The 20,536-nt window shown below is 45.1% G+C and overlaps 3 protein-coding genes across 4 annotated transcripts; 2 read left to right on the forward strand and 1 right to left on the reverse strand.

The window, feature by feature from the left end:
- Positions 1 to 111: 111 nt before the first annotated feature.
- On the reverse strand, positions 112 to 3,867 carry rmdn1 (regulator of microtubule dynamics 1). Its single transcript, XM_030099750.1, has 10 exons — positions 3,669 to 3,867; positions 3,211 to 3,316; positions 3,043 to 3,127; positions 1,948 to 2,107; positions 1,771 to 1,860; positions 1,639 to 1,694; positions 1,101 to 1,188; positions 809 to 839; positions 595 to 728; positions 112 to 483 (listed from the first exon to the last, which is right to left on the reverse strand). Exons 1-10 carry the CDS (start codon positions 3,798 to 3,800, stop codon positions 442 to 444), a joined length of 924 nt encoding a protein of 307 aa, XP_029955610.1. The 5' UTR covers positions 3,801 to 3,867; the 3' UTR covers positions 112 to 441.
- Positions 3,868 to 4,548: 681 nt separating this feature from the next.
- On the forward strand, positions 4,549 to 10,790 carry LOC115394595 (copine-3-like). The gene is made up of 16 exons (XM_030099939.1): positions 4,549 to 4,666; positions 5,133 to 5,302; positions 5,415 to 5,594; positions 5,689 to 5,763; positions 5,906 to 5,977; positions 6,214 to 6,291; positions 6,551 to 6,640; positions 7,378 to 7,476; positions 7,560 to 7,646; positions 7,716 to 7,775; positions 7,861 to 7,994; positions 8,846 to 8,900; positions 9,041 to 9,092; positions 9,166 to 9,299; positions 9,383 to 9,616; positions 9,699 to 10,790. Exons 2-16 carry the CDS (start codon positions 5,144 to 5,146, stop codon positions 9,816 to 9,818), a joined length of 1,629 nt encoding a protein of 542 aa, XP_029955799.1. The 5' UTR covers positions 4,549 to 4,666; positions 5,133 to 5,143; the 3' UTR covers positions 9,819 to 10,790.
- Positions 10,791 to 11,732: 942 nt separating this feature from the next.
- LOC115394597 (copine-3-like) lies at positions 11,733 to 19,788 on the forward strand. 2 transcript variants are annotated; one of them, XM_030099941.1, is made up of 17 exons: positions 11,733 to 11,807; positions 13,244 to 13,411; positions 13,505 to 13,684; positions 13,771 to 13,845; positions 13,929 to 14,000; positions 14,169 to 14,249; positions 14,364 to 14,453; positions 15,480 to 15,578; positions 15,684 to 15,770; positions 15,891 to 15,950; positions 16,475 to 16,608; positions 17,166 to 17,220; positions 17,320 to 17,371; positions 17,502 to 17,635; positions 17,716 to 17,952; positions 18,071 to 18,185; positions 19,283 to 19,419. In XM_030099941.1, exons 2-16 carry the CDS (start codon positions 13,250 to 13,252, stop codon positions 18,179 to 18,181), a joined length of 1,629 nt encoding a protein of 542 aa, XP_029955801.1. In that variant the 5' UTR covers positions 11,733 to 11,807; positions 13,244 to 13,249; the 3' UTR covers positions 18,182 to 18,185; positions 19,283 to 19,419. The 2 variants fall into 2 exon arrangements, with proteins under 2 accessions (XP_029955801.1, XP_029955800.1); XM_030099940.1 differs by lacking the exon at positions 18,071 to 18,185 and having other exon boundaries at positions 19,283 to 19,788.
- Positions 19,789 to 20,536: the final 748 nt, after the last annotated feature.

Consider the following 20,536-nt stretch of genomic DNA (forward strand, 5'->3'; position numbering starts at 1 on the left):
GAGAAATAACTGTATACTGGATTAACTAATCTACCTGTTCTAAAACCACCTCCGGCTAACTGTGCAGCCTCTCATTAACCCAGAGGAAACACAAACAAGCAGTTTGTTTATTCTGCATTTTATTTCAGAGTTTGACAGGAACTGTACAGAAACAAACCAAGAAACAACATTTAAGCCTTCTTTGAATTCACCAGATCCAGACTCTGCTGAACTTCTGAAGGTTTTTGGCTTCGCTTCACACCCTTCACTGCCAGAGAGGTACAAACAGGAAAAGTTGACTGACTTTTGGTGCTGAAAGAAATATTCCTATTAGTGACGGATGTGAGCAACACTTCATAATCTCTGGAAGGAATGATTACAGCCGCCGCTCCACCAACACACTTGTTTCTCAGCATTTCCAAAGTCGTGCAAGGCACCGCGTCCGGTCGAGGTAGGGAGACGTTATCCCAGCTGCTTCAGGAGCTCCACGGCTTCTTTAAGGGCCTGACCGAGAAACAAGCACATGGTGAGGGTGTGACAAGATACCTAGATGCCCTTTTTCCTCAAATAAACAGCAGCTACAGGAGCCTGTTGGTCGTGGGTCGGTTCAGTTACCTCTTTGTCCTCGCGACTGCGAGCGGGATAGTCTTTAGCTTTGTTGAGCCACAGCAGGGCTTTCTCCTTGTCTTTCAGAGCCAGGTAGGTCTTCCCCAGCATGAGCATGTTTTTACTGAAGAAGTTGGGATCAACTGTGGAGAAATAAGAGTCACGTTTGTGTTTGGTCTGCGTGAACTGGTGACACTCGGAGTCGTCCTTTGTGAGCACGCACCTTCCTCTGCTTTCATGAAGAAATACAGAGCCTGAAAGAGACACCAGTTTGATGAGGTTATCTCAGAATGGTCACGGTGTGGATTCATCATCTCTTTCGAGAAGAACAGGTTTGGCGTTTATTGTCATCGAATGTGGTCTGAACCGTTTGTGTCCTGCACTGGAGCACGGTGGTTACCGATGACCTGTTAGTTTGTGCTTCTGAACTCCATTTCCTGAGTCACTGCTTTTTGTTAAATCATGCAAAAGACCCGAACTAAACCCCACCCGGCGCCAGCAGGCTGAGCTCTCACCTCCTCGAATGTGGCGTCTGGAGGTTTGGAGAAGATCACGCTGGCTACTTTGCGCTCGTACCAGGTCAGGCTGGCGAGCTCGAAGCACCTACAGAAGACAAGACGTCGCCACTGATCATCCGGGTGCCGTCAGAGCGAATCGTTCGTGGATGTGGATTTACAGAGTCAGAGGAGTCACAGAAACGCGCCTCCAGTGCAGAATTAGAGCTCGACTGGTATGAGAAGACAAGCAAGCAGCCACGGGGCTGTGTACTTCACACAAACATTAGCGTGACAAACTACAAGTACATGCTTGGAATGGTTCAACCAGTTTATCTTCCATGTCTCTCATAGTTCATGTTCTGGAGTCTGATGTTTCTTTGCATACATTCATTCTCATTTTTAAGAGGAAATGAGGAAGAAACATCTCAATCCTTAAAATGTGCTGCAGGTTCATTTTCATCAGCTTTGTTCAAATCCCTTAAAACTCCTGGAGACCAGACAACTGCAGCTCTTAATTCCTCCTGAAACGACTGAACAGCATGACTTAATGACTCACCAGCGGCCCAGCATGTGTAGAGACGTGGCGTCTTTGGGGTTGAGCTGGGTGGCTTTCTAAACAAGAGAACAAGACTTGATGTGAGTGAACGTGCCGACGTGATTCTGCGACAGAAACTGGACGCCGTCTCACCTCCATGTGTTCCCGCAAGACCCACGAGTTGGCGATTTTAACACGGATTCCCCCATATTCCCCGACGTCACTCAGACACACGGCGTACCACTGGGTTCAGAAAACAGGGCTTACAGTCCGGCCTGATGGCCCCTTCACCACACCCTTACAGGTGAGGGCGAGGACGCTGGGGGTCACCTTGTGTGCGGCTCCACACCGGTCGTCTTTCTCCAGGGCCTTGGTGGCGTACTCCATGGACTCAAAGATCAGCTGCTTCTTCCGGTTGACCTCTATGCCCGGCTCCCTGGACAACTCCCAGGTCACCCGTGCAAGCCGCCACAGAAACTCGACATTATCACTGTAAGGTGGGATTTTACTCACTTAACCCAGCCTTTGCTCAAGTATCGGGCTGAGATTCCTGCTTCAACACAGCTGAAGCTCATGAAGCTTCATCTGCAAGTTCAGCAGAACACCTGGTAACAGTCAGCTGTGTCGAAGCAGGGCTGCTGTAGGGAGTAAAGCAAGATGTGATACATGAAGTCTTGTTTCAGTCTTCAACGTCAGCCGACAAACTATGAAACGTTCAGTTTCTGAAAAGAATATTAGCGAGTTTACCGATACAGATTTAATCAAAAATTTTAAAATGTGACTGAATTGTTAGGCAAAAAGCAATGAGTGTAAAATAATGCCCAAAACAAACAACTTCCCAATGATGTTTGGCACCCCCTTGTGGCAACACCACAAAACTACCTTAACGTAAAAAAAAAGTTTGAATGACAATCAAATTGGTACGCAAATTCCGGCTGTTAACATCTACACGTGTAAATGACAGCCAACAACGAGCTTTTCTTTAAAAAAACTGCAAATACTGCTGGGTGGAAGCTGTGTCAGACAAAGCTGGTTCACAGCAGCAGCACGGGGTCCACAGAGACGCTGCTGCTGGCATCAATGCCACCGCTAGAGAGCAAGCTAGCATAAGGGATTTAATGTACAACAAATCGAAGAGATGTGACAAAACACGAAGTGAACATATCGACATGCAGCCTGTGTCAAAGGTTGAGGATGGATTAAACGTTTTTACCTGATAACTACTGGAATGACTTTGATTTAACGGGATTATTAGGGACTGCATTTCACTGGAGAGGGAGCCCTCTAGTGGTGACATAGCGCAACTGCCACAGAAAAATATCAAGTCTGACGTCACGTGTAACCGGTTACACGTGTAGAAAAAAATGTAAATGTTGACACTCCAAGTGCAAACAAAAACAAAACCTCCTAAAGGGTTTATTTTACCTTTCTTTGTACTGCAGGAGCAGCTGATAGAGTTTGTCATGCTCTGAACAGCTGTACAGGTAATCAGCCTGGTCCACAACTTCATCTGGGAAGCACACAATTCACAGGGACTTGTTAAGATGAACCACTAATCACAATGACCACAAACTTGGGCAGAAGGTAGTTTACCTATGTCCAAAGCGCAGACCACAGCCGACCTCGGAACCGTGCAGAAAACGTTATAACCTAAACAGGAGACCACAGGAAGCCCTAGGAGACATGCAGCTCGACCACTCTGCACAGAAAAGGAGAGAGTAAACATTCATTCATTCAAAGCATCACTAGATCATTCACGTTTCGTTCAGTTCACATTGTGAGAAACGTGGTTTCTGCATCCACATGTCCTCATCAGGATCTTACAGTCCTGATGGATCAGTTCTGATATCGGGAGCTTTAAAGTCATCATGCTGACCTTTAACCCACATAACAGTCTATGTGTACAAAAATTAAATCACAGACTTCCTGATTTTACCAAAAAAAAAAAAAAAAAAAAAGAAAGAAAAAAGAAAAAAAAAGTTGAAGTAAAGAAATCAATGGGGAGCACAGAATGGTGACCACAGTAATGGAGAAAAGGCACCATTACTTACAGTCAGAGGAGAGGATGTCCTTCTGAAACTTGCCCAGTAGTTCCGATTTGTGCTTCTACCACCAGTTTTTGCAGCAGATGTAAACACAGATAAACACCTGCTCACACAGCGAGACACGACCCTGAAAGCCATCCTAAACCTGAATGTCCATACTCCGAGTGACAGCACTCGGCTTTATATACTGTGTCGGACATGACGATCCGGGAACTGATGTTCCGGATTGACTGGTTCTCGTGTTGACTGATGACCTACTTCCTCTAGTAGCTGCCGATACAATCAGAAGACGGTAATTTGTGAGTCGCGATACTTCGAAACTTTACTATAGATGCGACTGAACGGCGATCACTGTGCATTTCTGTCTGGTTTTTGACATTTGCTGTTAAGATCTGCTGCAACGCGGGACGCGAAAGGAAGCTGGTACTAGTTAACAAGGAAACCAGTTAGTTCAAAACACTAAAGTGCACCAGTCAAAAATGTCCAAAACAAACGAAAACCACCGTCTTATTTGTCACAAGAACGCATCTACAGAGTTCAAATTGGATTTCAAGACTAAGTAAGGATCCTATATAAAATGTTTGTGCTCAGTTAAGGTGAAAAAACAATACTTTATAACAAGTTACATCGTATTTATGCTAAATACATTTTCCTTGTCTAGTAAAGTGTCGACGGGAAACAAGCAAAGCACGGGAAAGTTCCGCTATGGCAAAGCAGTTAATCATCGTTCTGCAGTGAATTACCAGAATGTGGTGTTTTCGAGAAAAGTGTGTCATTTAATCTGGACTTGACACAATTATTGTCGACAAGTCGACTGAATGTAACTTTCCCTCTTCTTTTTTTCTTTTCTTTTCTTTTTTTTTTTTTTTAAATTAATGTCGTGGAGCTGAAGGTTGCGGCTCCTCCCTCCGGAGCGCCCAGCTGTTGTTGTCAGATAAATCTGTCAGCGGTTGCTGGACGTTGAGAAGCTCTGCTAAAGTGTTTATCTTTCAACAAGTGGACAGGTAAATACACGTGAGTGAGATCGAAGCGGCGTGGCGCAGTGAAGCGGGCTGGTTCGGAAAGCTTTGGTGTTCGGGGCGTCGCCACTCCCACCTCCCTTCCGCCGCCTGCATGTCGGATCAGCGCTGGAGCTTCCGTTATCTTACATTATAACTTCAAAAAAACACTTTTACTACTGAATTTTTCCTGATTTAAGCCAGTCCGCCTGCTAAGGGTGTAGTTAATGTAGGTTTAAGCATGAAACCTGAACAGTTTAAGGCATATGTTTAAAGCTAATGTCAATATGTTCTGTTAAAGGGAATCATGTTGAAACGACAATATTCAAGAAATATGACAGTGTGAAGTTGAAATCGGTGATTTTATTTCAGAAAACATGCTGATAAATGTGAAATGCTGTGTTAAATGTAAATGTATTCCAGTTGTGTAGTTCCGCTGTTTGACTTGTTTTTCTGTTTGTGTGATCACTAGCCTGAGCGCCCATGGCCTCAGCAGGAGCCCCCCCTCAGGGAGCCACCCCAATGGCCACCAAGGTAGAGCTGACCGTCTCCTGTGACAACCTCCTGGACATGGACGTCTTCTCAAAGTCCGACCCGCTGTGTGCTCTGTACATCAAGACGTCGGGATCACAGTGGTACGAGGTCTGTGTCTGAATCTGAAGCTCTTCTCTTCATTTCCTCTTTGGATGATTTTCATTCATCTTGTGCGCGATGGTCTCACATTCCCTCCTCCACGTCTCTCTTTGCGTTTCAGTTTGGCCGCACAGAGATGATCCTGAACTGTCTGAATCCAAGGTTTGCGAAGAAGTTTGTTCTCGACTACTATTTCGAGATGGTGCAGAGCCTGAAGTTTTGCGTGTACGACATCGACAATAACACCTATAACCTGGACGATGACGACTTCCTGGGGGAGCTGGAGTGCACCCTGGGCCAGGTGAGGTTGGCCCTGAGCAGCCCGAGGTGGTCTGCTTCACATCTCTGCCTCCCCATTGTTCCTTTCATCATTTCACGCTGATGTCCGTTTCCAGATTGTGTCCAACAAGCAGATGACTCGACCTCTGCTGCTGAAAAACAAGAAGTACGCAGGTCACGGCACAATCACAGTGCGTGGAGTTGGTTTTCAAATCCGTCACATAATATAATGAAACAAGACAGGACTGAAAGATAAACAGTGTGGACTCATCATCAGATGTCCAACAGCGTGATTGAACCATACCGGCTGCTTGTTTGTTTGTTTCTGAACAGATCGCTGCTGAAGAAATAACAGACAACAGAGTGGCAAACTTTGAAGTTTCTGCACGAAAACTGGACAAAAAGGTACCGTTAGTTCAGGGCCTGCCATAAACTTCCTTTATAACAAGCAAGCTTGGAGAACTCGTCACACCCTCGTGTGGTGTAAACTAGTACTGCAACACTAAATTCTGGGCAAAGTCAGACCTTACCAGGTCACTCCTTACCAGCAGCACATCCTGTCATTGTGTTTGAGATAAAATCACAGCTGATGTTTCGTTCCTCTCACGTGCTGCAAATGACTGGTTGATGTTGTCGTTCAGTGTTTGTGGTGGTCCGATCCTTTCCTGGAATTCTTCAAGCAGACGGAGACCGGATGGCAGCTGGCTCACAGGACAGAGGTACCGTTCACGCCAAAACCTTTTCAAACCGTGGTGCATTGTGGGAGCACCAATGAGTAGCCCGACATGCTAGCTGCATCGTTCTCGGCGTTTCTGCTGTTTCTGTGTGAACGGACCTGGTTTTGAAGACGTTGCCGTATAAAAGCAAAACGAAAAGTCAACGTTTTCACTTGAAACATCGTCGTGCAAACGGAGCTAAACTCTTGAGGGGTGAACAATAACTTCTGTTGACTTTATGTGCACGCTGTATTTTTCATAGTTTGTAAACAACAACTTGAATCCCATGTGGAGACCCTTCCGCATCTCGCTGCGAGCCCTCTGTGGAGGAGATGCAGAGAAACCCGTAAAGGTAAAAACAAACTTTATTTCTAATGAAACAAAAGCTTTTAATCTGAATTTAGCGCTTCATGTATTAATCTCCCCTATTAACACGCCCTATTCCCTCTGAAGTGCAGTATGTGATACTTCAGTGAGTTTACTGTTAAATGTGACTCTTTATCCATTCCTGCAGCAGTCTTTCTTTCTTCCACTAATGGAGTTTTAATTTGAAAATATTGCATCCTGCACCTTGGGACGCCCCTGGTGGAATGATTTCAGTTGTACCCTCTTCCCTCTCTAACTCAGTTTCAACTTGTTGGCTTCAGTAACCATTTTACTTACTACTAATTCATCCTTTATTTCATTTTTCTTTCATCTTATGGCGCTGGCAAACTTACAAAGGGAGCACTTGTGACCCTGCTGGATGGGCAGTGTGTGTTTGTATGCACGGTTCACGGCATTTCCACGTGAAGGTGTGCACTTTCGCTTTGTTCCCTTTACCGTTTTTTGTTGATTTATGTTTTATTCCTGCTCCTGTATGGATTTTTGGGAAACATGAAATGAAGTGTCTGTAATTCACTTCCTCACAGCTAAGAAGTCGTTTCCCAGAATTTTCAGCATTATCAATTACTGGTTGTTTTTTTTTTTTTAATTTATAGAAGAAACACATGTTGAAGTGGTAGTTTGAATCCCTCCTACACAGGCCCTTCTGTTTGTCCTCCCTGCTGCCTTGCGGCGGTGTGTAACCTTTCTTCTCGTGCTGTGAAGGTCGACTGCTACGACCACCGCTTCAGCGGCTCCCACGAGCTCATTGGGAGTTTCCAGACCACGTTAGCAGAGATGCAATTGGGGACTCACATTTCGCCGGTGAGACGCTCATCCTCACGGCTCTTCTTTGGCTCCGTAAAGCTTGTTTCGCTCGTATAGCTGACTGCTCCTGTAAATTCCAGGCTGAGTTCCAGTGTATTAACCAAAAGAAGAAAGCGAAGAAGGCAAACTATAAAAACTCTGGGGTCGTCTGCATCAAGCAGTGCCAGGTGAGCCGCTCACACTATACACATCACTTTTATTTGAAAGTTTATTTACTCAGCTTTAAATGCTTCCAGGTGGTTAAAGAATTTACCTTCCTGGATTATATCATGGGCGGCTGCCAGATCAACTTCACGGTGAGTTTAGAAATGCCAGCAGATGTTTTGTGTTCAGTATCAGAGCTGCCTGTGAACTGGCCTTTTCATCACATTTGGACTCCAGATCGCCATCGACTTCACGGGCTCCAACGGGGATCCCAGCACTCCCCAGTCGCTCCACTACATCAACCCCGACGGCTACAACGAATACCTGGCAGCCATCTGGGCCGTGGGCAACGTCATCCAGGACTACGACAGGTGAGCTGAACCCGGGAGCCTGTTTCTGTCTCCAAGCTACAGTCTTAACCACGTTCCTGCAAACTGCCGACTGGCTACAGTCGTTACTTTTTTAAAAGAGTAAAGCGATTTAGTATGAAGTCAGAATTCTAAATGTAGTTTAAAACGAAACATTGTCACTGTATTCCAAACTTTTCCTTGCATTTCTTGTTTCATTCTTATTCATGTTTTGTTTCCTTTGTGATACTATTATAAAATCTTTACACTTTATTATGAATTATCAATCACTGGAAAATCCCCACTGTGGGATAAATTAAGGATTCAGTTACTGACTAGTTACTGAAAAGAGTAATGAAGTTACCGTAACAAATTACTTCTAATAAGAACAAACTACTTGACATAAAATTCACATAAACACTGTGTTACATGTTTATTTTTGTTGCCTTCAGTAATTTAAAGGATTTCCTCCCAGTAAATTAAAAACAAGCAGTTGGATGTTTGAGAGCATCCCCACGAGGACTGATAAAGCCCAGCTGTCGCTTTCACTACTGCTTGTTGACAAATCCAATGCCAGTTTTTCTTCCGTTTTGTTTTGTTATAGTATATATTTTTTGAAATATTATGTAGATTGAGGTTTTTCACATGAGCAAGTCTGTGGAAAAGGGAAAAAAAAATCACTCCAGTGAAATGAGTTGTACTCGCTCATTGAAGAGAGGAGAAGAAAGAACAAACGTAGAGGAATACTCAGCAAATTGCTTGAACAATACGTGACTTTTCAAATCAATTACACTAATGTTTATATGAATGCTGCCCATTTTTAGATTGAAAATGGTGATATTTAACAATGTCATGATGTCCGTCTTTCTGTGCAGCACTAAGATGTTCCCGGTGTTTGGTTTCGGAGCTCAGGTCCCTCCATCCAGGCAGGTATGACGTTGATCGCTTCCTTTTGGATCATCTTGTCCTCCTGAAGAGACGCCCAGGGCTGTTTCTGAACCTGATGATGGTCATTCTCTCTCAGGTGTGCTCTCTCAACCTTCTGTTGATGTCTTAACTTGTGTCGGCAGGTTTCGCACGAATTTCCCGTCAACTTCAATCCGTCCAACCCGTTCTGTGCAGGTAAGGCCGAGCGAGCTGCCGAGGCGGCGCACGGCGTTCCGGGGGTAATGAGTGAGCTCTGTGTCTGCTGCAGGTATCGAAGGCGTGGTGCAGGCCTACCAGCAGTGTCTCCCTCAGCTGAAGCTCTGGGGCCCCACCAACTTCTCTCCCATCATCAACCACGTGTCCTGCTTCGCCCGGCAAGCCATGGCGCAGAAAATGGCCGCAGTGAGTCACCGGGAAGTGTCGCGGTGCAAAAGTACGCGTAAAATGTTGGCGCCTGTGGTTAAATGTTGTTGTGATTCCCGCAGCAATACTACGTGCTGCTCATCATCACGGACGGCGTGATCACCGACATGGACCTGACGCGCACCGCCATCGTGCAGGCCTCCCGCCTGCCCATGTCCATCATCATCGTGGGCGTCGGAGCAGCAGACTTCGGCGCCATGGAGTTCCTGGACAGCGACGACAAGCTGCTGGCCGCCCCCACCGGCGACATCGCCTCCAGAGACATCGTCCAGTTCGTGCCTTTCCGGCAGTTCCAGGTGAGTCTCGGCTCCGCCGCCGCCGTGAGGAACAGGCTGCGTGACTTTAGCGTCTGACTTTATTGTGACGTTGTCCTTGCAGGGCAGCAGCGTGGCTCTGGCCCAGAGCGTCCTGGCAGAACTTCCTGATCAGCTCACTTCCTTTTTCAACTCTTACAAATTGAAGCCTCCCAAAATGTTTGGCGTTTCAGAACCGTCCTAAAAGAAACCCCAAAAAACACCAACAACTGTCCGCAGCACCTCAGGTGTACTTGTTGTCTTGTGTCAGCTCCAGCTGATTTCTGTATTTTATGCATGCAGAGGATGTAAACGTGGACACTAACACTCAGAAAAAGCAGCGAGGAGTTAGTTCAGAATGTAATTTAACTTGAGTTTGAAAAATGAGCGTCCTCTGTAACTGAAGTAACCAAACACAAAATATTCATACTGTTCATGAGAAATTTTTATTCTGACAACTTTTCATTTTACTTAAATTTTATTAAATTATGGGTTTTCTTTTTCAGAATGTTTAAAAAATCAACCAACCAAAGTCAGCACCACAAAGAACTTCAGGATCCCTTAAGAAAAGTCATTGTATGTGTCTGTGAAGTTGAATCCAGTAATTAATTTGAACTTTGTTTCCTGACTGCATTTCAAAACTGGTATGTTTTCACTTAAAGGGAATTAATCAGAATGTCTTTTTTTCATGTAACAGCATGTACAGCATGATAACACAATGGAAGCATAATCTACAAATGTCTGAGGTGTGTTTGTGTGTGTGTGTGTGTGTGTGTGTGTGTGTGTGTGTGTGTGTGTGTGTGTGTGTGTGTGTGTGTGTGTGTGTGTGTGTGTGTGTTGTTTGATTGGATCTGCTTCGCCCCTCTCGGTGAGCAGTGCAGCGGGTGACAATGTTCACACTCACCAGCACGTATTATTGCCATATGATGATGTGAAGTAACAGTTTAGCCATTTTGTTTTTATATACCTGTATAAGTGTCAATATCTGCTTGTCACATTAATTCTGTGAATGATTTTCAGGCGCCCATTCATCAGTGACTAATAAGTTATAACGCATTTCTAACATTCAGACTTAAAGCTGAAGGACTGTGTAATGTGGACTGCAGAGCTGGGATGTTTTCTTCCCCCGTGTTCATTGTTTTTTCAGTTTGAACTAATAAAATAGACTAAGCTACTACTTTGTGTGTGTAAATCTTTATTTTTTGTTGCACTGATGGTTGAGATGAATCACCTTGGACTTCTCATAATAGCACAAATATAGTATATACACATATATTCACACCTGTAAGTAATTTAGACTCACAGAAGACCTTCCTGTACACACAGGGAAAACATGTAAACCCAATGCCAGGAATCAAACTAAGATGAGGCAAAAGTGTCCAGCTTAATATTGTTTTATATTTGCAGTATGATTATTCTAAAATGTTAGTTTGACTGATAACAGGTCTTACAGAAGAGAAGTGCAGCATCTGAATCTCTGAGATGTGTGCGAGACAAAAGTAGATTGAAATTGATTTTAGGGAAAAAAAGTGAAGCTTTTCAAGTTATTTCCAAGAATCCTCGGAGTAAAAGGCATCGTCTGATCCATCTGCAACATCAGAATGTCAAAAAACTGTAAATTCAGAACCAAGGAATCAAAAAACCTGCAGGTTCCACTTGGTTGTGCATCCTAACATCAACTTTCCATCACATTTTGTGAATTCAAAGTCTAAAATTCTGTAGATAAATAATTTAAAATGCTCCCCCTTTGGCTGTCTTTGGAGGTAAATTTAATTATCGTCTGTTGAATCTCACTGCTATTTTTCTCTGCTTGTTATTCATTTGTCTGGGGATGTATTTCATTATAAGCCCTTAGGGCTTTGTTTTCATTTTGTTTAAATGTTGTAATAGACATTTATTTTGTGCAAAAAAAAGTAGAATAAAAAAAGACTGCGAGGCTGTCCAAACATGCTGTCAGATTGACACTGAAGTATTTTTTGCTGATATAATTCGTCAAATAAAGTAATTGTGAGTTTGGCTGCAGTGGCTCATGTTGGCCAGACGGGGGCAGTGTGGCCTCTTTGAAACCTTCCCCCTGCAGTGGAATCCGCAGAAGAAGACAGCTGGCTGGAGCTGTCAGCTGGGCCCCGCCCACTTCACAAGCAGCTAGCTCCTCATCCCGTCTTATCGCGGCTAGCGGGAGGCAACACACACGGTAAGATTAAAACTCCAACACACCGCAGCGGCTCCGTCAAATATGTGTTCTCGAAGGTCTGTGTGCCCCCGCTGATTCACGATAGCGAATTGTTTCTGACTTTTTCTCGCCGTCGTTTGACTTCGAGTCAGTGAGACACACCCTCCACATAACGGAGCTAACTGCTAAGAAGGCGTCAAGTTATTTGGAAGGAACTTAAAAAAATCAATCAAACAAACACAAAAAGAATAAAAATATCAGCCGCTTGTGTTTTCTTCGCGAGACTTTAATTGTGCTAAACCACTGCCTGGTTACTTCTGTCACTGCCTCTGAATACCTCTGCGTGGTGTTGATGTGTTCGGTCCTCTCCTGCTCACACCGTAAACAGAAACTGACGGGTTTGATGGATTTGCATGCTTCAAATTGTGACTGAATTTACTGAAAACACACATGTAGTGTGTTTTAATTCTTTCAGTTGACATGGACTTCCATCCATCCATCTTCTGTACCGCCTAAGGCGGTGGCTGCTGGATTTTACACTGACATCCACATCTACAGGCAGTTTAGAGTCGCCACTAAGCTTTAAAGGCTTGTTTTTGGACACACTCAACCAAACAGACAGGGAGAACATGAAAACTCTACTGACATCAGTCTTAACCTTTGACCTTCTCACTATAAGCCAAAACAAGCAACTATTCCACATTCATTGTGGCCCCATCTTATTTTGTTCAGCGCTCCGTGGTCTGTACTAACAGGTGTGAGAACATCTTCAGTCTTGTTAAAGACAAGATATCACATGTTGACACTTCACTTCATTTCATTAGAATCCTTTCTTTTGAAATCAGCAGTATGTGGGGTTTAGAACATCGGACCACTAACTGAATCGTTACATCTGGCAAAAGACCACAAAATACTTAAATTAAACCAAAGTTTATCCATATTTTTTAACAGAATTTTGACATATATTCTTTAAAAGATCCAGGAATTCAGTACAGAAGATGATCTGTTACGCACACATCCCTCATCCATCCAAAGGCTGGATGATGATTGAAATTAGAAACTAACATTTACACGTTTCCAGTGAATCCCTGTCGTGATTCTCATAAATCTTTATGGATTGCTGAGTGTGTACTAACTGTTTTGCAGAATCCTGGTATTCAAGGTTAGATAAATGAATAGATAGAGCAGGAACATTAATAAAAACAACAATGATTTGCATAATTGATTTTTTTCTGAGCTCCTATAACATGCAGAAAATGATCAGATTTATTTAAAAACTTTGAGGGTGCGTTCTTATAAAGTGTCAGCTGGCTTCGTTGTGGGTTCTGTAAGGTATCATTATGAACTAATCCTTCCTCTACTCTGTGATTTGTCAATGATTCTCATTGATCGGTGGGTGGATTATTTCCGGTGTCCGTTTCCCATTTAAGTGTGTGCTGTTGTTGTGTGTCCTCCAGGCTGCGATGGCGGTGGTTCAAGCTCCGGGGCCCAGCGCCACTTCCAACTGTGTCACCAAGGTGGCGCTGAGCATCTCCTGCGAACACCTGCTGGACATGGACGCCTTCTCCAAGTCGGACCCGCTGTGCGTGCTCCTGATGAACTCCTCGGGGCCACACTGGAGCGAGGTACTGTCATTAATTATGATTATTAACTTTTAAGGATTTTTTTATATGGGGCTAATTTTTGAATTAATTTTGTTTCTCTGCGCTAATTTTTAGATCGGCCGGACAGAGAAAATCCAGAACTGCCTTAATCCAAAGTTTTCCAAGGCCCTCCTTCTCGACTACTACTTTGAGATGGTGCAGAAGCTGAGGTTTGAAGTTTACGACATCGACAGTGACAACGGCAGTCTGCAAGATGCTGACTTCCTGGGGGCACTGGAGTGCACACTGGGACAGGTTCACCCTGGCTTCACTAACCAAACGCACATGTAAAACGCTGCTGGTGAAGACTCAGCGTAACAGGGCTCTGCTTCTCTCTGTAGATCGTGTCCTCAAGAAAAATAACAAAACCCCTTCTGCTGAAGGACAAGACGCCGGCAGGGAAAGGAACCATCACTGTGAGCTTTGATTCCATTCAGGGAGGCGGGGACATGTGGGACAGCGCTTTCTGGACTTAGTGTTTTTGTGTTCTGCTTTCCAGATATGTGCAGAAGAAAGAACTGACAGCAGAGTCGTGGCGTTTGAGACCGCTGCCAGAAAACTGGACAAAAAGGTACTGAAGTTTGGATTTAGACTAAAGTTATTCAATCTCAAGATCTTTTCTCAAAGTGTTTGAATGTCACCGGTTTATAATAAGACAGAATCGAGGTGTCTTTACAGAGAACGTGGTTACAGCAGAGTGTTTTCTAAACATCTTAAGACTTATTTTACCTTTTTCCAGGACTTCTTTGGAAAGTCAGACCCGTTCCTGGAGTTCTACAAGCAGACAGACACCGGCTGGCAGCTGGCTCACAGGACAGAGGTACACCCACACTCTGTACACTCCCCTGACTCAGATTCTTGGGAGGTGAGCCTTCAACTTGTCGTGGCAATTTCCTAATGAGTGGGCGCTATTAACGCCGTTTCTGTTGCGCAGGTGGTGAAAAGCAACCTAAACCCCGTGTGGAGACCTTTCCGAATCCCTATACAGTCGCTGTGTGGAGGTGACGTAGAGAAGTCCATAAAGGTGAAGCAGCTCTTCTGTTTCTGCTGCGTTCTGTAAAGAAAAGGTTTGAATATGAGGAGATTTGATGGAGAGTTTGGTGTACTTGATCGAAATTCAGTCACTCAGTTAAAAATAGACTTTTTCCAAATGTATCGTCTGAGCCACAACGAAGAAAGAATTTCCAGTGTAAATTTAAAGTGTGTGTGTATGCATGTGTGTGTGTGTGTGTGTATGGCCCCTGAACTAAAATGAGTGCAACACCTTGCTCTGTGAAAATCACTGCTTCTTGTTTTAGCGATTGCCCCGGATTGTGAAGTCATCTAAAAATGTGATTAGTTCACGTGAGCTGTTTTTTTTTGTTTTTTGTTTCCATCCTTTTAACTCTGTCGACGCAATCTTATCAGGAAGAGATGCTTTCCGGTGGACAGTACATGTGAGTGGAAGTGTCTACACGTGAAGGATGCAGTGTCTCCGGACTGGACAGGCTGAAGTCCTGGACTCGTCTCCGTCCATCTTAAAGGAAGACGCTCTGTTCGGGGGAGTCTGGCCCGTGTGGTGAACTCACCTGTTAAACCTGAGTGGAGCTCTGATAGAACCAGTAAAGAATAAAAACACGTCTGTCGATCGGCATGTGAGGGGTTTGACGGCTGTATGAACTCGTTAACAGGTCAGTTCGCTGAAGGGCCAGCTCTCTAGTTTTCCATTAAGATGGATCCTTTTCTTTAGTTCCCATGAGCTTTAGTTACATGTAGCATCCCACAGTTTGTCTCGGCTGCACCGGTCGCTCCACACCGTGTCTCACGCGCTCTTTTCCCTGTTGTGTCGAGGCGTGTGCACGCTCTCAGCAGACATCCCGTTCTCGGAGACTTCTCGAGTGTGTTTAGCCAAGTTTAGACGGCCTGTGTGTGTTTTCATATAGCGTCAGGCGCGTCGTCTTGCGTCCAGAGCTTCACGCGCTCAGCATGCTCTTCTCCACTCACTGTCGACGTGCCGCCGGCGTCGAACCCGGGGGAGACGCGAGTGACGGCGTTGGCCTTGCTTCCACAGGTGGAGTGTTACGACCACAACAACAGCGGCTCGCACGACTTCATCGGGTCGTTCCAGACGACGCTCAGCCAGATTCAGCAGGCGTCACAGTCGTATGCGGTGAGCGCAGTGTGTGTGTGTGTGTGTGTGTGTTTCTTAACGTTTTTATCCTCCCCTCAGTCAAATACAGACACTTACAGTGCGTCCTGTTTCTCACACACCCAGGCTGAGTTTGAGTGCATCAACAGCAAAAAGAAGCAGAAGAAGAAAGGATACAAAAACTCCGGGGTCGTCATCGTTAAACAGTGCAAGGTACCTGGGTTTTTATTGTTTTTAAATATGTATAGCTTTATCTAAACAGACATGTGATACAAAGTTATTTATTCGTCTGAACATTTTAAGTAGTGTCTTGTGACCAATATTTGCTAACAGATCATAAAGGAGTACACCTTTCTGGATTACATCATGGGCGGCTGTCAGATTAACTTCACTGTGAGTAGAACACACCTTTATCAGTGACACAATTCCAACAACGTAATCTCTGTCTTAACACTGACTGCTCTGCTAAAATACACAGTTTATGGCTGTGATTTCTCATTAGAGGGTCATGAAGTATGTGGCGCTAAGAGTTTCCACTAAGAGCGAACAACCGCTCAAAGGTCAGCGTGGCGCCAAGTGTTCAGTTATGAGTACAAACAGAGCCTGAAGTCACACACTACTTCCCACTTGTGTTTGTTTAGTGGTGAAGGAGTGTTAGTGTGTAAACCCGACCTGTTTAAATGAAGTTTCCATTTCAAATCCAGCTGGAAGACAGACGGCTGCATCACGTCATCCGCTCAGCGGCGGCTGATTTTCTGTTGAATTCTTTATAAAGTAATCGCAACACATGGATGGAAAAAAAAAGCCCCAAAACAAACCTCATAACCTGAATATTTCTCTGATGTTTCCATTTTCTGACTTCTGTCTGAAATGACTGGACGTACGCTGAAGGCTGAATAAATCTCCCGTCTCTCCAGATTGCGATTGATTTCACCGGCTCCAACGGCGACCCCAAGTCGCCCGCGTCGCTCCACTACATCAACCCTCACGGCTTCAACGAGTACCTGGCCGCCATCTGGGCGGTCGGTAACGTCATCCAGGACTACGACAGGTAAGAACTATTACCTCACTGCGTTTAAGGGATTTCCCGGCAGTCGTTCATGCTCGCTGATGTGTTTTCCTTCCGTTGCGAAATGGAAAAAGAGGATTAGAGAGAGAGGAAATGTGCCTCAGCGGTTTTTTTTTTTCCTGTTTGTTTTTAGATGCACTACACCCAAACTTGTCTCACATGTTGTTTCATGAGCGTTAAAGCAGCCTGTGACGTTTTATAAAGCAGCATCTCCATGAGAAGGGGTTCACTGCAGATCGTTGAACAGGTTTGAGATGAAGGGAGCCCAGCAGCGGTCATCTGACCAACGCTTTCTGCAGGATTAAAACACTTGATGCAGCATGTGAGCTAACAGGAGTTGAGCCAGAGAAGAGACTTACAGCCCTAATGCTCACTTACATGTTGGATATTACATAATGAAGTCTCGGTTTAAAAATCCTTCCAGAAAACATCCCAAAAATGTCATCAGACGTCAGTTTAAACCGGCCGAGTCTCTCATACTGTGTGTGTTAATGTTTGCCTCTCATTCTGTGTGTGTGTGTCTGTGTGTGTGTGTGTAGTGACAAGATGTTCCCGGTTCTGGGTTTCGGAGCACAGATCCCTCCTACTTGGCAGGTTATTGGCATTTGATGTTTGTTGTGGTGCAGATGTGAAACACGGGGTTCAGGATCGGTGTTGCTCTGGTTGTGGGGATTAACGTGCGTCTCATTCCAGGTTAGCCACGAGTTTCCCGTCAACTTCAACCCAGCCAATCCTTTCTGCCAAGGTAATGATTTACTCCCCCTGCTGCAGAGGAGCGACTGTTCTGATCCAGTGTTAATATTCTGGAGGCTGTGATTGACTGCAGTGTGTGTGTGTGTGTGTGTGTGTGTGTGTGTGTGTGTGTGTGTTCCCAGGTATCGAGGGCGTCGTCAGCGCCTACCAGCAGTGTCTGCCGCAGGTGAAGCTTTACGGGCCCACCAACTTCTCCCCGGTCATCAACCACGTGGCCCAGTTCGGCAGACAGGCCATGCAGCAGCAGACCGCCGCGGTGAGTGTGTTCGGACGGCCTCGCCCGCCTGCCCCTGTCCGGTGGAAACACTTCCGCTGAGCCCCGCCGTCTCCCCGCAGCAATACTTCGTCCTGCTGATCATCACCGACGGCGTGATCACGGACATGGACGAGACGCGCAACGCCATCGTGCGGGCCTCGCAGCTGCCCATGTCCATCATCATCGTCGGGGTGGGCGGGGCCGACTTCTCCGCCATGGAGTTCCTGGACGGCGACGACGGCATCCTGCGCGGGGCCACGGGAGAAGCTGCCATGCGGGACATTGTGCAGTTTGTGCCGTTCAGACAGTTCCAGAACGTAAGTGCTCATGGGAGAAAAAGTGTTTTTTTTTTTTTATATATTTGTGTTCGAGCTTAAGCTGCTTGAAAATCCTGAAATGCTGCACACATGTAAATGTCTGCACGTCTTATTTCAGGCTGGCACTGCAGCCCTCGCTCAAAGCGTTTTGGCAGAGTTGCCTGACCAAGTGGGCTCCTTCTTCAATTTATTTGACCTGAAGCCCCCGAGCGAGCCCGCTCCTTCCTAGAAACGTAGGAGTACCCCGGCCGGCTCGCCGCCGTCCCCCCTCCCCGTCCCCTGCACTCAGTCCACAGCCGCATAGTTCCCCTGCCGAGGCAGCCTTGGCTTTTCAGGGTTTTCACGGTCCGCAGCATACGAGGCATTGACACGAGAATGCATGCTAGCGTGGAGGCTTTGTCCTCGCAGTGCGGAGCTGATTCAACAACCTGAGGCTCCACAGTTTGATTCATCGCCGCACTGATGAACCAAGACTGTGACCTGATAAACTCTAACCTTACTGGATCTTAATAATGTAGGACACATGGCTTTTTGTGTTGTTTATGTAACCCTGCTACTGTATTCTGTGAGTTTTGCTTCATTGTCTGCTGTCCTTCATAAGTTTCACCCTCTCCAGTTATTACTCCCGTATTATTTTAAACTAACACACTAATGGACTCACCTCTTAAGACTTTAACTATAGACGAGATTTCAAAAACAGGCATTAAAAACCCTTTGAGCATGACGGAGTGTTTTCACAGTCTGAACTTCAAAAACAGACTTTAAAGTGATGCTGCGCCGCCGATTGTTTCAGTGAATGATATCATGTAGGGAAATGTGGTCAAACTGCTGATTGTGTTTCACGTGAGAAACACTGAGCCGTGTGTGCAGCACTGCCCCCTACTGTCACTCTTTATATTCCATCAACATTGACGCATGACTTCGCACGACTTCATCAGGAAATTGTGGACGTTTAAGTGTGTTACATCAGTGGAAAATATCAGAAAGCAGAAGACACACACACACATCATATCATAGCTTTTTATTCTTTGAATGAGCTCTTTCCTGCTTCTTGTTCTGATCTGCCGTTATCCTCAGCTTCTTGAAGTCTGGGTTCATTCGCTGATGCATTGGCACCGTCGCCTCCACCCAGCTGCAGCTCTGTGACTCCGCTGTTAGCGATCTATCGCAGTGGCACTGTCTTCCACAGCTCTGCTCCAGTAACCTGACGCTGACCTCTGCACTTCGCTGCTTTTCATGTGGCCGCTTGCTCCTCTCGTCTCCGTTTCCTCCGTTTAATGGAGCAGTGAATGTGTCTGTGTGGTTCACGCCGTCTTCTCCGCCTTCACAGAGCCCTCAGGAAGCCCTCGCTCAGAGCGTCCTGGCGGAGGTCCCAGGTCAGGTGGCCAGCTTCTTCAACACCATGAATCTGAAGCCGCCGCAGGGCAACGCCCCTCCGCCCGACGCCCCTCCGCCCGACCCGTTGGCGTCGGCGCCGCCTCCTCTGTGACGCACTCAGAGAACTAACCTTCACAATCCTGCTCCTCCTCCTCCCCAAACACTTGAACCTTCTACAGACTGGACTCCAGAGAGTTACCTCCTCCTCTGGACATGCATAGCACTCGTTTGTCACTAACCAAAGCTTAGGGTCATGTTAGCATGTGGCATGTCATGTGTTAGACACACACACTTATATGATAAAGTTTAAAGCCATATTCTGCATTTTTTAAAAAAAAAAAAATTTGTTAACATAGGATTAACAGAGATGTTCACGGTGACATTTATGACTTTATGTGACTCAAGTGCCAGAATTAACAAAAATCTTATGCATTTTTTGAAAGATTTATGGCCTTTATTTGTTTTTTAATTGAGTATTCCCTACGAACTCTGATTTGTGGAAGAGTTGAGGCAGCTAATAACATCCAACTCATTAGTCTGTCGGTCAAGCGTCCACAGGAAAGGGCTGGACATGTTTTTTCCTTTATTTTTTTGCATTGATGAAATGTTTATTTGTCACCACTTCATTTCATGAAAGCTAAATCCATAGAAACATGTGGTCTGTCTAAAATGATCGCTCTCCAAACACAATCCAGGTATGTCTGAGTGATGTTTACAGGACTGATCTGTACATAATGCCCCGTTTGCTTAAGTCTCTACCTTTTGTAGATTTGACACTATGAAACCTTTTGTTTTTTTGATGTTTTGTACCTCAGTTTTTTGTTTTTTTTTTTAACACAAGTACATTTCTATACAGTGTATGTGATCTCATGTGCCTGCTTGGTGCTCCCAAACAAACCTTTAGATTGAGAGATTAGCGTTGGTCACACAGTAAACGTCACATGTTCACTTTGTCTTAACATAGCCACGCTCACTTTACAGTTGGCATTAAAATGCCACTCACTTAGTGTATGAGTACATCTATTGTTGTTTACGCTGATCTCTGTCATTGCCTTATGTTGTGTACTTGTCTTTGTCATGTCATGATATTGATTTAATCAGTATTTTACACACGCGCACGTGCTCAATGCAAGTCGAATAAAATGATCTAACAGGAACAGTAGCCAGATGAAAATAACATACTATACTTTCCATCATCAGATGATTA

This window comes from Salarias fasciatus, chromosome 9 (genome assembly GCF_902148845.1).
Source record: "Salarias fasciatus chromosome 9, fSalaFa1.1, whole genome shotgun sequence".
NCBI lineage: Eukaryota > Metazoa > Chordata > Actinopteri > Blenniiformes > Blenniidae > Salarias > Salarias fasciatus.

What these genes read in the sequence shown, in the direction of transcription:
- LOC115394597 (XM_030099940.1), top strand. Translation starts at nt 13,250, where the DNA reads ATGGCGGTGGTTCAAGCTCCGGGGCCCAGCGCCACTTCCAACTGTGTC. An exon ending in AGCTGGCTCACAGGACAGAG is followed by an intron (nt 14,250 to 14,363) that starts GTACACCCACAC and finishes TCTGTTGCGCAG; the next exon opens with GTGGTGAAAAGCAACCTAAA. An exon ending in AGCCAATCCTTTCTGCCAAG is followed by an intron (nt 17,372 to 17,501) that starts GTAATGATTTAC and finishes GTGTGTTCCCAG; the next exon opens with GTATCGAGGGCGTCGTCAGC.
- LOC115394595 (XM_030099939.1), top strand. Translation starts at nt 5,144, where the DNA reads ATGGCCTCAGCAGGAGCCCCCCCTCAGGGAGCCACCCCAATGGCCACC. An exon ending in ATGCAGAGAAACCCGTAAAG is followed by an intron (nt 6,641 to 7,377) that starts GTAAAAACAAAC and finishes CGTGCTGTGAAG; the next exon opens with GTCGACTGCTACGACCACCG. An exon ending in GTCATCCAGGACTACGACAG is followed by an intron (nt 7,995 to 8,845) that starts GTGAGCTGAACC and finishes CTTTCTGTGCAG; the next exon opens with CACTAAGATGTTCCCGGTGT.
- rmdn1 (XM_030099750.1), bottom strand. Translation starts at nt 3,800, where the DNA reads ATGGCTTTCAGGGTCGTGTCTCGCTGTGTGAGCAGGTGTTTATCTGTG. An exon ending in GGTCTGCGCTTTGGACATAG is followed by an intron (nt 3,128 to 3,210) that starts GTAAACTACCTT and finishes TGTGCTTCCCAG; the next exon opens with ATGAAGTTGTGGACCAGGCT. An exon ending in GGTGTGGAGCCGCACACAAG is followed by an intron (nt 1,861 to 1,947) that starts GTGACCCCCAGC and finishes TTCTGAACCCAG; the next exon opens with TGGTACGCCGTGTGTCTGAG.